The 17,636-nt window shown below is 33.4% G+C and overlaps 1 protein-coding gene across 2 annotated transcripts in view; it reads left to right on the top strand.

The window, feature by feature from the left end:
* LOC132553200 (LIM/homeobox protein Lhx9-like) overlaps nucleotides 1-17,636 on the top strand; it is a 46,257-nt gene that overhangs the window by 13,966 nt on the left and 14,655 nt on the right. Inside the window, exon 3 of one of the 2 annotated variants that reach the window (XM_060217429.1) lies at nucleotides 4,775-5,121. In XM_060217429.1, coding sequence (XP_060073412.1) covers nucleotides 4,775-5,121 — 347 coding nt within the window. Of the gene's footprint in view, nucleotides 1-4,771; nucleotides 5,122-17,636 lie in introns of both variants that reach the window. The other variant, XM_060217428.1, reaches the window with a different exon arrangement.

The raw sequence follows: 17,636 nt of genomic DNA, 5'->3' as shown, positions 1-17,636 counted from the left end.
GTGGAATATGTTGAGGATGGTGCTAGATCGTACAACGTATGCAAATTATGTTACTGCCAACCAGTCCGATTAAAAGTGCTACCAGGCTGTCGTGATCTAGTTATAGCAATGTGAACAAGAGTACGTTCGGAAGCAAACCGAGTTATAATTTTATGCTTATTAACATGTTTGTGTCGAGGCTTTGAAGAAAATCTCAATCATTTTGGTTGATGAAATATTTAAAATACGACATGCCAGAATTAAACTTTAAGAATGGAATATGGTTATACCTAGACACCAAGGCACAAACACACCAAAATACATCCCTAATTATCGTTAGTGGGTCGATAACAAACGTGGTCATCGTGCCAATTTACTCAGAAAATTTAAACTAGATTAAAAATGTTAATTTGCATATAATATCAATATAATATCTAGGCGTTGCTTGTAATGTTGATACATTTCTTTGCCAGAAATCAATTTTACAGGAATAAAATATAAAATCTGATTGAAAGATTCTCCATAAAATTCAAGCTATGATGTACATTTTTATAAGATTCTTGTAACAAAACCCGTTATATATCATAATCAAATGAAATCTTTAATTATTCCGCTGTGAAGGTTCTTACCACAATATTACGTCATATTTCGATATGGTCGACCAATCTTTGACAAATCCTGTTTAGTTGTGTTCTAATCTTCTATCAAAGACTGTACTGAGGTAACCTGTCCAAGATGTAATGGAAATTGTACCCAAATCAATTAAAAATTCTGAAACGAACTAAAAACTGTATAAAATACACAGAAAATAATATTCATTTTAAATGTAATTTGTTATAGAAAAAAGTGCAATTCAAGTGCCACAACTATGAAATTTAAAATGCTCTTATCCCCTAACTCGGAATTATAAAGTTAAGTTCATTGCGTTTGGTTTGCTTTCAGAAACTGTAAAGACTGCATTATGCGTATAATTATAGGCGTGATCTTCGATACAAAAGGCCAGCTATTTGGCGACAAGATGTTAGGGATTGACCTACAGTAATCCTTTTAACCTCTTGTGTCAAAATTATAAAAGCTTAATCATTCCGTATTATAACGTTTATTTAACACTGAGCGTATCCCGAATTAAGTTATATGACGATGTGTAAACATTGTAATGGTGGTCCATTCTAATACGTTCCGGTAGGTCGGATTGTAGCTATCCGGAATCCTGCTGTGCCAGGAATTGTTCGAAATGAAATACATAGATTACTTTGTTGATGTTCATGTGTATATTTTTTTATTCTCTCTTTATTCCGGATGCATACCTTGGTATAAGTCTAATCGGTACGTCGCCATCCCCATAAGGAATGTAATGTTTAAGAAATAGCAAAATAGCAATTGGAGGGAAACATAACTCCGTGTTTAATCTATTTTCTGTGAGTTTTGATTAATAATCTTTGATTACAATACATGTCATTATTAACCGTAAAACGATTAATAATTTGATTTCAATCATTTGATTGATTTTTATATATCGAATAATTTTAGAAAAAGGTCAAGTACATGGAGTGAAACGTAGCATGCAGGTTACGGCAGACCTCGGGATCTAACCACCTTCAGTGTTGAAGATTGTACAAAATATTACATGTACAGAATTTCAAGAATATACTTAAAAGGACGAAACAGCTGTATGATGCAGTTTTATTCATTGTTTGTCTGTACTGTATCTAACTCTAAATTTGTATGAAAAGGTACTTTCCACAAGTATATCAAATTAGTACTGAATGCCCCTTTGGTTGTGCCACTTATACTATGATGAGTAATTATGGGATTTTGGAATCCCTTCTCGTCTTATAATACAAAAAAGGCCATTCAGAAACCCTGTCTTGGTTTGGTCAAATACCCCTAGAATATTTGGGTAGGCCTTTTCGATTATTTTATAGGACAAGAATTGTTTATGAATGTGTGTTTGTATCAATAGTGTGTTGTATTTCCACTGTATATATTATTGTAAACATTCCTGTAAACACCTGTATACCAGGCCCACATATCGGATAGAGCCTGAGATTTTACACACACGGGATTATGTACACAGGAAATTTTCACAGATATATCGGAAATATTACATTTAAAATTACACACACACCATTAATTAACCACAGAAACAGCTCGATAATATTGGACACGGTAGTAATGAATTTTGGATAAAATGTTTGATTTCTTTTGAGCTATGAAAGTCGATATATCGTCTGTGTAATACAGTGAATGAAGTGCTTGATTTTGTCTGAGAGTTTGAATCCGTTATGAGATGGGCACCTGCGATTTTTTGGTTGCTAAACCAATATTGACCAAACTCCTTGGTAAATATTAGCTGTACGTCCCGATGTAATGCATTAACAATGTATTGTAACCAGCAAAGGATCCGTATTTGGATTGTAATCAACAGTGTTTATATCCCGCGCCTCGCGTGATAAGGTAATTCATCACTATTTACCCGTCTTAGGGCCATTCAAACTACCAGATACATAAGTACAGTAAGCTTTATACAGCAATATTTTATTTCCGTAAAATATTTTGTAATTGACACAAATATATTCGATGTTTCCAATGACGCAAATAAAATATAATTTCTTCTTTTAATTTGAATATTTCAATTATTTTGAAGCATTAATATGAAATTTTGATTGCATAACTGAAAAGAAGGAGTTATCATATCAAACATACAGCTCACAATATCATCCCTTTTATATCTGTAGATCTTGCATATTGGAGGATTTTGTATGTCAATATGTAAAACGTTGTAAGATATTTAAACGTTTTATTTGTCGTCACACTTCTATTGAAAATATCCTTCCCTAATGTTTAATCAGAATTTCCCTTTTAATTTCCAAATATTCAATAAACAGAATAAAATCGTCCTATTTAGTTATCGCATGTCACGTGCTCTACTGTCATGTTTCTATGGCAACAACCGTTTTCTAAAATTTTATCACACGGTAACAATAGTGACATTAGGACGACAGATTATGAATGTCACTGTAAATTATCTGATATTTTAGGAGCGATGGCCCGAAATCATTGACCATTTGTTTATTTAAAGACACTTGTGTGTTGCTTTCTCGTAACTTGGATTCGGCATTAGCACAAAACCGTACCTCCGATCTGAATTTTTTTCCCTGTATAATTGTACTCTTAAGTTCTATATCCTATAGATTATCCATTGTTTGCAGGTGCAGCCTTAGATTGAGACCAAGGCATGCGTACAATGCTCCCAGATCACTGGCTAAAGACATCTGGCTCTCTCTGGGTATATGCATCTGGCAGAGCGCGCGTGTGTCTTTGAACCCCTAATTCCTGTTTTGGAGGGTTTGTACACGGAGGGGCCGTGTACCCAGCCTTCAACAGGGGCAGGACTGAAATATGTTTTGTTTGATCCGGAACGAGAAAACCTATAAGAATATGAATCTTTTGGCCATTTTGTTAGTTTCTGTTGCTCCCTTGTCTCTTTTGTTGTTTTTGAGGGTAAACACATGTTGGTGAGGTCTGTGGTTGGTAGTCCTCACTCTTACAACTTTAACTGGATCCAGACAGTCATTTTTTCCACACGTGCGTTTGACTTTTGATTTTATATTTTCAACGCATTTCCGTTTTTCTGTTTTATGATTTTTTTCCTCTTGATATCCTTCATGTAAACTTCTGTCATATGCAAATTCATATTAAAACATCGTTACCTACATATATTAAGCTCTTTACTAGGTTTGAAATCCTAGCATTACAAAGAGTCCACATATTCACATTGGGCGGCGATTATGGCTGCAATCAGTCTAAATGTTGGACGCAACACTTTTTACTCCTTCTGCACTACAGATTAATCCATCATGGCAACTATTAACATATCAATACTGCCTCTTATTCGTTTGATCTCCATTCCCACTATATATAACATTACGTGATAAAGATTTGAAATAGTTCTCCTACTAACCCATTGGTGTTTTAGATTGACTTTTGCTGGTTCATCAAAGCTATAGGATTCCGTCATGTGTTTGTCGTTATCACACTCCCTGTTCATACTTCTCACAACGTCGTGTGATATCAGAGAATACCATAAAATCTATTATTTCAACAAAACTAAGTGAATTGTTCTATTTTGATGTAGATGTATGTTATAGACTTTTATAAATGACAGAGTAAACGTATCCCTTGCGGACAAACTAGTTTGAATCAGTTCAAAATGTTTCAGCAAAAATTATTTCATATAAAAATGTTCTGTATGAAAATACTTAACTCTCAAAATCGTCAGTCCTTGTGATATTATAAGTGATTTCACTCTTCCTGATATTCAACACTTTTTATTAGATATCCTATCCATAAAAAATGGTAACGCCCCTCACCTAGGCGATCACGGTTCGAATCCCTGGTTAGTTTCTTTGCACAGTATTAAGAACCTTCGTACTCAGCCGGCCTTTAAAAATGACACCGCAAGAGACTAAAGCACTCAATGTAACTTAATCAAAAACATTTTGAAATTGTTGTAAAATAAATAAAAAAGATGCTGTCAGCGATTCAATCATATTCTCTTCATTAATGTCAAGCATATCATGTTTGTAAATTGATAAATACACTATGATCCGATACATTATAACCAGTTGTGTGAATCCATTATCTGTTGTCCCAGAAAAATTTTACGACAGAAATGGTGTCATTTATGAAATATGATCAACAAAACGGATAACATATATTATTCTTCATACACTAATGCGTTTGCAGTAAGGTTGAAATATGCTTACATATTTTTTTTTATTTATTTCAGAAGATTTGCTGTGAAAAGGTGTGCAAGGTGTCAGTTAGGAATATCTGCTAATGAACTAGTGATGCGAGCACGGGACTGGGTCTATCACATCACGTGTTTCACATGTATGGCATGCAATAAAACTCTTACTACGGGAGACCAATTCGGAATGAAAGAAAATTTAGTTTATTGCAGAACGGATTATGAACTATTGTTCCAAGGCGAATTTTTTCACGGAATGACTCCAGGACTCCCGTGTTCGTCTGGGGGGCATTTCCCTTACTACAATGGTGTCGGAACGGTACAAAAGGGACGACCTAGGAAGAGAAAGAATCCTATCGCGGATGGAGAAGGGTGTCCTCCAGGCATGGGTGAGTCGCATCACTTCACTTCATTCATACGCCAGCCACGTGATCATACACTTCATTAAAATTGGCCACATCGGCATCTGGAGGGTTCGTAGACCTTCGGACTTGGAGAGGTTCATTCGCATTAGATTCAGTCTCTTCCTTTTCTGTTCATAACCCTGATTTTTTCACTCAACATCGTGAATGCACTTCACTTCCTTCCTTTGAGTGTTGTATTATTTCCAGGCAATTTTGTGATCTCTCAGCCTATTTGGTTTTTATCATTTATGCACTGTGTTGGTATAACCGCCATCCACCAGTATCATAAAAACACCAAATTCAAAAACATAATTGGAAATAATGAAATTTCAATCGAGTAAAGGTTACAAAATTAACAGTAATTGAATTTCTGAATAGGCGCATATGTTAATTCAATGCAAATTAAGAGATATTAATATTCACGGGCATTTTGTGACGGAACTGCATCGTAGCGTTTAGCACCAGAGGAGCGAGATGGTGATAATTACTGAGTCAATATGGTGCAATTGCTGTAGGGTATTTGTTCGGATTTGGTCTGGTATCCGTCGAATCTTTACATTGACCACGGTAAATATTTGCTAGGCCAACGAAAGGGTGTTGTCCTTTCCATTTCCTATCGTTAAAACAAATAGGATTTATAAATATTGTATGGAGCTCTATTGATACCATCTGAAGTAGTTACACTCGACTGGCAGGCGGTTCACATCGTCATTTCTCTTGGGATTCGATTTATACAAAAATAGTATTCAATTACAAATGTATAGTTTTTTTTCATGGCAGGAACTACGCTTCTATTTGCTCAGAATCGATGAAAAGAGCATATGTTGTGAACTCTTCATTGAAAATATTTAAGAAAAATCAATGTGTTTGCAATTGCTAAAAAAACCCTCGAGTTCTCATTGCAGTATTCTAATGCTATAAATAGGCATACAGTACGACTTAGTTATAGTAAATCGTTAGATTTGCATAATTGTATAGTAATTTTGACAGATTTCTAGTATTTAGTTTGCAGAAAAAATTAATTCAAACCACAGATTAAAATGTTGCTATAAGGTGCTGTGAGGGAATTGATGGTAAAAGAAACGACCTTCCATGTATAGAGATTCCTATTCTATACTTGTCGTTTCTGTGACTCTGCAATGGTAAAAGAATTGTGCCATTAAGAACATTTTCATATTAAAAATTGATAAAGGAATTAAACGGAGATATTTTTCTGATGATAGAAAATCATATTCTTTACAAACACAAAATGTGGCTCAATGTGAATTTGTGTCATTTGGAAATAATTTCTGGTATAATAATCTGGATATTATGTCTTCTTTTGGCTAATTTTGTTCCTCCATTTCACGGACATTGGCCCCTGAACGTTTTAGCATCTCTGTACTCTGTGATTCGTTTGTCACCCTGGTTTATCAAGGCCTTGTTCAAGCCTGCTGAGTCGGCTGGAGAGGGAGCCTGATAAGTCCGGCATTCCTCGCGCCAAATCAGACCGGCACACGCTTAATTAACACTGCAGTATTTCCACAGCACTCGCCTGACTCTCCTCGTGTTATGTTATGATATTTAACACGATATGGACAGCCGTTTTAAGATATCTATAAGTGTCAAATAGTTCATTTTTCCTATAGGAATTTAGCTGAAATAAAATCCACTGCTACAATTACTATTAATGATATGTCGGATCATAATGGATTCAAGTATTGATTGCTATGTAATGTCTACCAGAATAATTTTATGAAGGATATCGTCCAGTCATCAATAACACTAACAGGGGATAACATAATATGATTATAATATATAAGTGTCCGTATGTGTTTCATCAATTTACACAGTGTGTAGGTGATCGAATAGACACGATGACAGAACTGTACATATAAAACTATTAGGTGGCAAAGACTGTTATCACTATTATATACGCCAGGATAGAAAAAAATATGATTTGATTAAATAAACAAACTAATCTTACCACGAAGACAGAAATCTTCGACGCTATCAGTGTAAAAGGAGGCCGAGATTTCAATGAAGAGATTTTATCTGGGCCCGACTTATCGTCATATGATACGAAACGTGTTTTGAATTACATGATCCAGCGGAGCTGATACAATCGGAAAATTATGTATAAAATAAAAATAACTGCCATGTTATTTCAAAACACGTTTTGATTGGTAGTCAGAAGGTGTCATCAGATTTTCCCCAACTAAATGCTGTTTAATCCACAAAGATCTTGACTGGTTAAATATCATTTCAAGTGATAATATATATCGATTCCCTAATCATTCGTCTGTGATAGATATCTTAAATTAAGTACACTAAATCTTATCTGTTCACATTTGACGTAAGTAACGATGAAAACGTTATTTTAGTTGTAGATTAAGACGGAGCATTAAGATGTAGGCCGACGCATAGTCAAACGCCGGCTCCGATAGTCAATAGCAAGTGTTTTTGTTTTAGGAATGTATGTACATATAAAATACCCAGATTAACTTGTCAACGTACAGAGGGCTCAGTTTACGTACAAAAATTGGCTACCTTTTTATCTTTTTCTTATGCGATAATACTCAGGATTTTGATAATACAATGAAACGGATGAACTGCAAGCTTTTTCAATTACCTTCATTTTCTCTAAAACCGAATTATACGTTGTTTTTTGCAAAAACAATGGAATATGATTTTTTCCAATTACAGCCATGCATTCTATTCTAAAACGGAATTATAGCCAAGATTTCGCTAATACAACGTTGCTGATGAAATACCAAGCTCTTTACTTAATACTCGCTTATTGTAAAGTTCAAAGATATTGTTAAACGGATTATGAAACGGGGATAAAACTCACAGAACGTCGCTTTCAGTTCACTAATGATATTACCAAAGCGTACACAACGTTACTCTGTTGCAACACAAACATCCATGTGACGGAATTATTTAATCTCAAAGCGTTATTGAATTTTGTTAGTGTTATTTAAATGTATTTTAATTTCTTGGTCGGTTGTCTGTGTTTCGATTTCTACAATGTGTTTTCGATAAACTTTCCCTTGGTAGTTCTTTGATATCTCAAAACTCGATTATAAAGTATATGCTATATTTTCTTTTATTTTTATCATTTTTATAATTGATGTATTTTTTCTCAAAGAACCTTCTATTCTAATTTTCCTTCGCTGCTTTGAATGTTAAAAACTAACAATTCTATTTTAAGTTTTTTTTCCAACGATGTGGTAAATAATTCAATTAAACAATTCACCAAAGACATTATGTTGAAAAGTTTGATAGTGTTGGTAATCTGTGAAACAACGTTACGGTGACAAAGATGTAATTATCATAAATGTATTTTAACAAAAAATAATTATAAATACCTAACAAAAACATGTTGAAAACTGATTCTACATCGTAATAATTTAGTTTATAATAAGTTGAATGTACTTTCTATGATTTACATAAACTGTTCATTTCATGTCTGGAGAAACATTGTTATATCAGCGATTGCTAAAGAATTGTTTTATCAAAACTGGTCTCTCCAGATAAACAACAATCTATAACTATAGAGATTTTAAATACATTTGATGTTTTGCTAAAATATTTTGATGTACTAATTTCTTTCTATGAAAATGAGTTCAACTTTATGTGTATTCATATATTAGATTAAAGTTAAATGTTCAATGATAATAGAGTTTACAATTATATAAGTGTGAACAACGAAAAATTAACAATGAATAGTTAACTATCATATCAAGTTGAATACGTTTGTGCAATGTCTATTTCATAAAATCAATCCATTAATTAGCTGTCAATTATTAGATTTTTATAGATGTATTTTATGTCATATATTCTCATCTTAATGTCTCTAGTAAAGAGAGATTCAGTTGAATTCGTTAACTATATATCTAGTAAATTCTTTTCTGCAAATCAATTGGTAGAAATATAAATTTGAGATCTTAATACTCTGTCTGATGTTAACAATGTATAATTTATCACCTTGTAAATTTCAAATTTTCGTTGATTAGTTTTAATATAACATATGGTAACAATGAGTGTTAAATTATTTGAAATCTTGACCGGAACGTCTGTTTAATATATTTATAGTAATATCTATAAATCATCTTAACTTGAAATCTTTATCAGCACGTCTGTTTTATATATCTTATAGTAACAATGACAAATATACAATTATCTTAATTTCAGATCTTGACCAAGCGTCTATTTGATATATCTTAAAGTAACAATGACAAATATACAATTATCTTAATTTCAAATTTTGATCAGGCGTTTGTTTAATATAATTAACTTATTTTGAATTGTTTTTATCGGTTTGTCTATTTAATATATCTTTAAGTATATTTAACGAGTATTAAATAATTGTCTTAATTAAAAATTTTAATTGGTACATCTGTTTAATATATCTTTAAGTTATCATAAATATCAAAATTTGAAACCTTAGCCGGTACGTTCATTAAATATATTTTAAAGTTATCTCAAGCCTTAACTGGTACGTCAGTTAAATATATTTCATAGTTATCACTAGTCTTAACCGGCACGTCTATTAAATATATATCTAACATTATGAGTATTAGTTTATCACTTACTTAGAAATCTTAGATGGTACGCCTGTTTAATATATTTTGTAGTCATCATGGGTATAAGATAATTATCTTAATTTGAAATCTTAACCGGTACGTCGGTAAAATATGTGGTGTAGTAACGATGAGTAATTATGCAACTTTAAAATGCGTTATTAATTGATGATGCTGTAATTCTGTAATCTTAACCGGTACAAATTCAATTCCTCTAAGAATATTATTATCTTTATAGTATTTATTGTAATACCTATTTATTCACATGTAAAAATATAGATATAGTAACACATTCAATGTACTAATATCAGAAACCGTGGAATTTTTTTTCCAAAATTGATTTTTTGATGTTTTTCATTTTCTATTCTGCATACGATTTGTTAGTATACCGCTACAATTATAGTGACTTACGAAGGTAACATGTAGGTGGGTAATTTGATACATTCAGAATGTAGATATCCTTTACCGTGACTGTAAGTAGTGATAAGTGGACATCTACTTACCACCTCTGCTTCTGATCCAGTCATATTCCCGCCTTAAACCCTGAAACAGTCGGAAGCTCTAACAGTCCCTGTTATAATCATACACGACACTATGAGTACTTTTCTATTTTTGAAATTTGTTGCTATATATATTATAAAATATTTTATTTTTCTGCTTCTGTTTATTTCTTTTCGTTCTTTTTTAGAATGAAAATAATAGTTAAAACATTCTGTCGGTACAAAACCATTTTGTAAAACAATACAAAGATGTTTCTCGTTTGTACAACGTAAACCGCTGTTAATTTCTTTACTAAATCTCATTGAACAGCATGTGTTGTTAATCAAATGGGCAATGTTTTTGATAATTGACTTAGAGAAAAATCCCAATTATTAATCATTCCTAAACAGTTGTTATAATCCTGTTCCATTGTAGAGTAATTTGTAAAGCCACCTTGAGCGCTGTTAACACGTAATTACAGAGTAGGGTGTAGTACTCGTCCCCGTAACAACACACACTGATAACATTGAGCAGATTAGACAGGTTTGATGTGATTACAACATTCGGATTCACGGAATCGATCATGATACTGACTGAACCTTACACAGTGCTTTGTATCTTCATCTAAAATTGGATTTACATGGTATACACACACTCAAAAAGAGCTTTTTGTAGGATAATTCTTCATTTAGGTATTAATACAATAAGAATTAACTGAATCTATATCCGTGCATCAGACTTTAACCACATTCACCCTTTGCTAGAATCCATTTTACTCAACAGACATTATTATGAATTAATCCATTTCCTCAAAAATGCTGAAAGTTAGATTAACTTTTCAAACTGAATTAAGTGTGAGTGTAACTTGATTTCTTCAATCGTTATTTCAAACAGTAACTTATCATTAACTTGGAAAGCGGCTAATGCATCGAATAATATTACTATACGTATGTTTAGAGATAAACAGATCAGCGCTCAACATAATAACTGATTACAGAAATACACATGCTCAACATCAGTAGTCTCCATGCTACAGAGATTATGTATGCTACAAACAAATAATCATTTCTAAAATAATTAATTCAGTATTAAAAATGTATTAGCTTTAACATAATTATTACCTTTTCTTTGAATTGATGAAATAGATTTTAAGGCAAAATGAATAAATGAATAATAATGGTAGCCTAAATTTCTGTTGGTAGTATGACATTTTTCTACCTAGCATTAAAAGGTATTTTGATATCATGAAAAATCCCAAATAGAAATTGCGTTAATATATGAACAGCAGAAAAAAAATCGATATGCACGTCTTTTGTTTAAAGAATAACAGGTAAATAAATTAATGTTTCATACACAGCACTGAGATAGAAACAAAACAAAAAGGGAGACGAAGACTCTGTGTCATGTGATTCCACATCAATGCTATTGTTTATTTGAAATCTGAGGCAAACTACAATTTTCTTTCACCGCAGTACGATATCGTTATACTCACTTCGTTTGCAGTTTCAGAAGATATTGCATATAGAGTTTTCATGGGCTGGCTCGTAGTCGTTGACACTTATTAATGAGACAAGTTGTCTTCGGCATATCTGTTCATAGAGCAACTACCCTTTCTAGAAAATAGTTGTAGTAAAGTCTGGTTAGTATAGTTCAATTCCCTTTATACATAAATATGTTTACAAGGATTTTGTAAGTCGCGTATTTGCTGGAACTTCGATATTGATCACAATTATTCTATGTTTCCACGGTCTTCTTTTCAAGCATCGTTTTTCTTGTTTTTAATGTCAACAGTTTAAGAGATAAATTAAGTTCCACATGCTTCTGGGCTCCATCTACTGGTAAGGAGGATGGCGCTCTCTGAAGAGTAGCCCTGTATCTTATAAATGTCATGTGCATACTTGAAGCATGGGATTATCACAACTAGGAATTAATGAGCGATCCCCACTAGATAGGGCTCTTTATTCAAGCCTCACTCTTCCTGCTGGTAATAGGCCTATTAGTTACTGTCACGCGCCTACTAGCGCAAATGAATTGCTCATCTCAAAAACTGGAATTCGGAACACTCTCATAAATAATTAAGAGTATATACTGGTATTGAAATAATACACAAATTTAAAATTTACCGACGATGCACTGTTTCTTCGCAGGAATTAGCTATGGATGCCATAAGATTTATTTTGATAGGTTATCTGTAATTGGCATAAATGATTTGTAACCTCATAATCATGAATATAAACTGAATGCTTCCCGAATTCTCCATCAAACAAATTTCCCTGATGCCTTTATATCTGGTGGAAACGTGATTCAATAAAGGAACGCATGTTAATGAAATGTACATAAATGTTTACTTTGTATTTCTGTACTTGTTTATGGGTATTGACAATTTAAATTCATGTTCTTATTAATTAGATTAATTTTAATTAAAGCTTTATCGACACAAATGCATGTAAGTAACAAAAAATACATTCTTTAATGTAAATGGCGTGCAAAACTACAATTATCACTACACCATGTGAAATGTTTAAAATATGAATATTGAACGAGGATTTGGGTAAGAGAAAATAAAGACATATAATTTCATTCGCGTACAGAACAAGACACGTTAGAACCTATGAAAGGTCTGTACATGTGTGTAATTTTCACAAAGACATAGATATATGTGCACTTCTACGATAACAACCATAAGAAATATCTTACAATAATATATCAAAAAGTTGATAACAAGAACATTTATGTAAGATAGTGTCGTATGATTGATTTAGAATTAAAGCATTAAGATGGAATTCCGGCCTTGCATAGGAGATCATCTCGTTAACATACACACAACATATGACACAAAACTTCAAATGAAGTTTAGGAGATGTGACATAAGCTGAAACTTCAGATAAAGTTAGGAAGTTGTCGCGCCGCTTTCAACTTGTTGACAGATTTTGACAGAATGTAGGATGTTTCACGGTTGATTTACCCTCTAAACACTTCACAATTGCAAAACTTCACGGGGCGTTTCCTTCACAGTATTCCCTCTCCCCTACGTTTGTAACGCTTTTTAACTTCCATTGACGCAGCGTTGAAGGTGGTCTAAACTGCCGTAGGCATAACCGCGATTTTTGCTACTGCCTGATCCAAAGGAAATTTTGTCTGTAACAAAAGACTAAAACCCCCGTGGATTTCAAGTTTTGATCTTACTAAACATTTTTTTTATCTTATTGTTCTCCTGGCCTTTTTCTGTAACTGTCGATGGCTATCCCGGTAACCCTGAACTATGTATGATCCGTAGAACGGTTTAAAGGATTATCAATACTGAACACGACTTGTCTTTGACAAAATGTGGGTAAAGTAGCTAACGCTGTAGGTATCCTGCAAATCACCCTGGGCAAGGTTTTCAGCTCTATGTGACAAGACATGCTTTACTATGGGTCCTCCCAGTGCCTTGTTTTGGTGTTATGGTCTGGTGACTTCCCACTTGTTAAATAGTACAAACATTCTTTAAACTGTATATGTGGTCAGTAGTTGTTGTTTAGGCCGGCGTCCAATTCCTGATGACAGGTTCATCACTAATAAAGAAATCATCTAAAAAAGTAGTAGTTGGACCAAGTTATTACATAGCATATTGTAAAAGTAGATTTTTTTATTTGAAGATTTGTAACATTAATACAGATTGAATGTAATAAACATTGTTTGTACAAGTAACATCAAATACAACGGTATGTTAGGTACATTACATAATATTAAAAGAATTCACCATGCTTAATATATTTCTGACAATAAAAGTTATTCTAATTAATAAAAAGTAGAATTAACTAGACATATTGTAATTCAGAAACCTGCAGTTGATGGCAACGTTGTGTAGATTATCATTACATTGGATAGAAATGCCGACAGAAGCTGTCCTCTGATGCTATAGTAACAAAATAGGCTAAATCCAAGATAGGGCTGATCTATTGAAAGAAAACTTCAAAACATTGGAGTAGAATTTCAAAAAATATATAAATAAAAGATATAAACGCTAATCTAGTTTTCCGTTACACTAGGAACAACGTACAACCAGTATTGGTTTTATTCTTCAAAGATTTTCCCTTCAGATGCAAACGTTCAAATTTATCAATGTAGCATTTTCTGGCTTTGTTAGCATAAATTGTATTATCTTACGTGATTCGATTATGCAATAGATATTCGTATGATCAAGTGCACGGAGATTTAAAAATTATGTTGTTAATTGAAAACAAAACCAATGCTCGTCGCCGTGTGTGATAAGTTGATGAAGCAGAGCTGCAGTGGACGGGATCTAGGGATGATCTAATACTCTCTACACTGCTTCGCGACACAAAAAGTCTACTTAATAACGTTAGCCGCTTAGTTAGATTTTCCTGTGTTGTTGATTAGGTAGAAAGTAAATGACTTTATTAATCCATCTGTCATATGCCAGACTTAATCGCTTAAAACTAGAACTAATTAGAAATGTTCATTAGATAATCAGGGAGTGTGGCCTACTTGAATGTCCTGATGACGTAGTCACAATATCGTGAACCTAGATGTGTAGATAGGATCTACAGCAGAAAAAAAATATATGGAGTGATTACAACAGCCAGAACTAATGAATTCTAGGTCAAGAGTTGTGGTAATATTGGCATCGAAAATAATTTACTAAACGATTTTTTGTTTCTCTGAAAATCAAATTTGCCAGTTCTTTGACACAATCAAAGTCTTCAATTGTCAACAGTAGTTATGTTTGCCAGATTGGGCAACTTGACCTTTTTGTAGTATATAACGTAATCTTCGAGAATTAACCGTCGCGTCGGTTGATATCAAATTTACCTGGTTCATAAAATACATATTTACCTCATCAAATGTCGATACGTGTATTGTAAAAGTTCATTTGCTGTCGGACAAAATATTGTGTGGTGTTCATTTGTATGTACTTTAGTTCCGTGGACTAATTGGTAGAGTTGTATTTCTACTATAAACATTGTTCCCCTATTAGCTCTGATTGGTCTTAATATCCGTTCACATTAGTGAACGGTTAGTATGTACACATAAACAATACTTTATTAGAAGCAGGTCAACATTGCTCAAGTACAACGCTATTACAAACTTTGAGGATGATTTTATTTTTTCATATTTATTCAGAATTAGTTTGAATTTATATTAACACTCTTAATGAAAATTGAAGGAAGAAATCTTGTCACATTCATACTGTGTTGACGAAATTAAAAATATACCCATCCATGAAACCCTCCGGATGTATCAGAGTACATAAGAGTACATTTATCTCTTTTCAAGAAGAGTGAATTATATATTGTACAACAGAACCATTTTACATTATGAATTATTGTATCAATATAAGCCTTGGGGATCATCAGTTAAATATGAAATTATATATACATAATGTAAGTGAACAAGTAATAAAATACTAAATGCTCAACCGCAACCCCTACATTCATCATTTACCATTGTGTAGAGGGAATTCAACATATTACCCGTGTATATTTCAATCCTTACTTTTCTTGTTACGCATATTGATAATTCGCTTTTGTTTATAGATTCCATAAGTTGGACAGATTTCAACATGTTAGGTCTATTAGAATAACGTTTCTTAATGAAACACTTCCTTAAATCTGAAGAATGTCGATATTATTACAAAAAGTACAAATCCAGTCATTTCTTTCTTTGTTATCACATCTCCCAACTTCAGTATTCAATTTGAAAGATGGCATTCTAATTTTTTCTAATTATTTCAAATTAAAATTTATAAGATAATTTTGAAAACAAAATTCCTCACCAATAAATTTGGACATCAAAGATTTGGACGAAATTGAATTTATGTTTTTCTACATTATTGTTTATAACAGATTCTCAAATTTACATGGTTACAGCTATAGTCCACTGGACTAACCATAGTACATGGTTACAGCTATATTCCACTGGACTAACCATAGTACATGGTTACAGCTATAGTCCACTGGACTAACCATAGTACATATTTACAGCTATAGTCCACTGGACTAACCATAGTACATGGTTACAGCTATAGTCCACTGGACTAACCATAGTACGTGGTTACAGCTATAGTCCACTGGACTAACCATAGTACATGATTACAGCTATAGTCCACTGGACTAACCATAGTACATGGTTACAGCTATATTCCACTGGACTAACCATAGTACATGGTTACAGCTATATTCCACTGGACTAACCATAGTACATGATTACAGCTATAGTCCACTGGACTAACCATAGTACGTGGTTACAGCTATATTCCACTGGACTAACCATAGTACGTGGTTACAGCTATAGTCCACTGGACTGACCATAGTACATGGTTACAGCTATATTCCACTGGACTAACCATAGTACATGGTTACAGCTATAGTCCACTGGACTAACCATAGTACATGGTTACAGCTATATTCCACTGGACTAACCATAGTACATGGTTACAGCTATATTACACTGGACTAACCATAGTACATGGTTACAGCTATAGTCCACTGGACTAACCATAGTACATGGTTACAGCTATAGTCCACTGGACTAACCATAGTACATGGTTACAGCTATATTCCACTGGACTAACCATAGTACATGGTTACAGCTATAGTCCACTGGACTAACCATAGTACCTGGTTACAGCTATATTCCACTGGACTAACCATAGTACATGGTTACAGCTATAGTCCACTGGACTAACCGTAGTACATAGTTACAGCGATATTACACTGGACTAACCATAGTACATGGTTACAGCTATATTCCACTGGACTAACCATAGTACATGGTTACAGCTATATTCCACTGGACTAACCATAGTGCATGGTTACAGCTATATTCCACTGGACTAACCATAGTACGTGGTTACAGCTATATTCCACTGGACTAACCATAGTACATGGTTACAGCTATATTACACTGGACTAACCATATTACATAGTTACAGCTATATTACACTGGACTAACCATAGTACATGGTTACAGCTATATTCCACTGAACTAACCATAGTACATGGTTACAGCTATATTCCACTGGACTAACCATAGTGCATGGTTACAGCTATATTCCACTGGACTAAACATAATACATATTTACAGCTATAGTCCACTGGACTAACCATAGTACATGGTTACAGCTATATTCCACTGGACTAACCATAGTGCATGGTTACAGCTATATTCCACTGGACTAAACATAATACATATTTACAGCTATAGTCCACTGGACTAACCATAGTACATGGTTACAGCTATAGTCCACTGGACTAACCATAGTACATGATTACAGCTATATTACACTGGACTAACCATAGTACATGGTTACAGCTATATTCCACTGGACTAACCATATTACATAGTTACAGCTATATTACACTGGACTAACCATAGTACATAGTTACAGCGATATTACACTGGACTAAACATAGTACGTGGTTACAGCTATATTCCACTGGACTAACCATA

This window comes from Ylistrum balloti, unplaced genomic scaffold, assembly GCF_031769215.1.
Source record: "Ylistrum balloti isolate Yb309-2 unplaced genomic scaffold, AGI_CSIRO_Ybal_v1 Utg370310, whole genome shotgun sequence".
In the NCBI taxonomy this organism is placed as follows: domain Eukaryota; kingdom Metazoa; phylum Mollusca; class Bivalvia; order Pectinida; family Pectinidae; genus Ylistrum; species Ylistrum balloti.
This window is presented reverse-complemented; position numbering and strand designations above follow the sequence as displayed.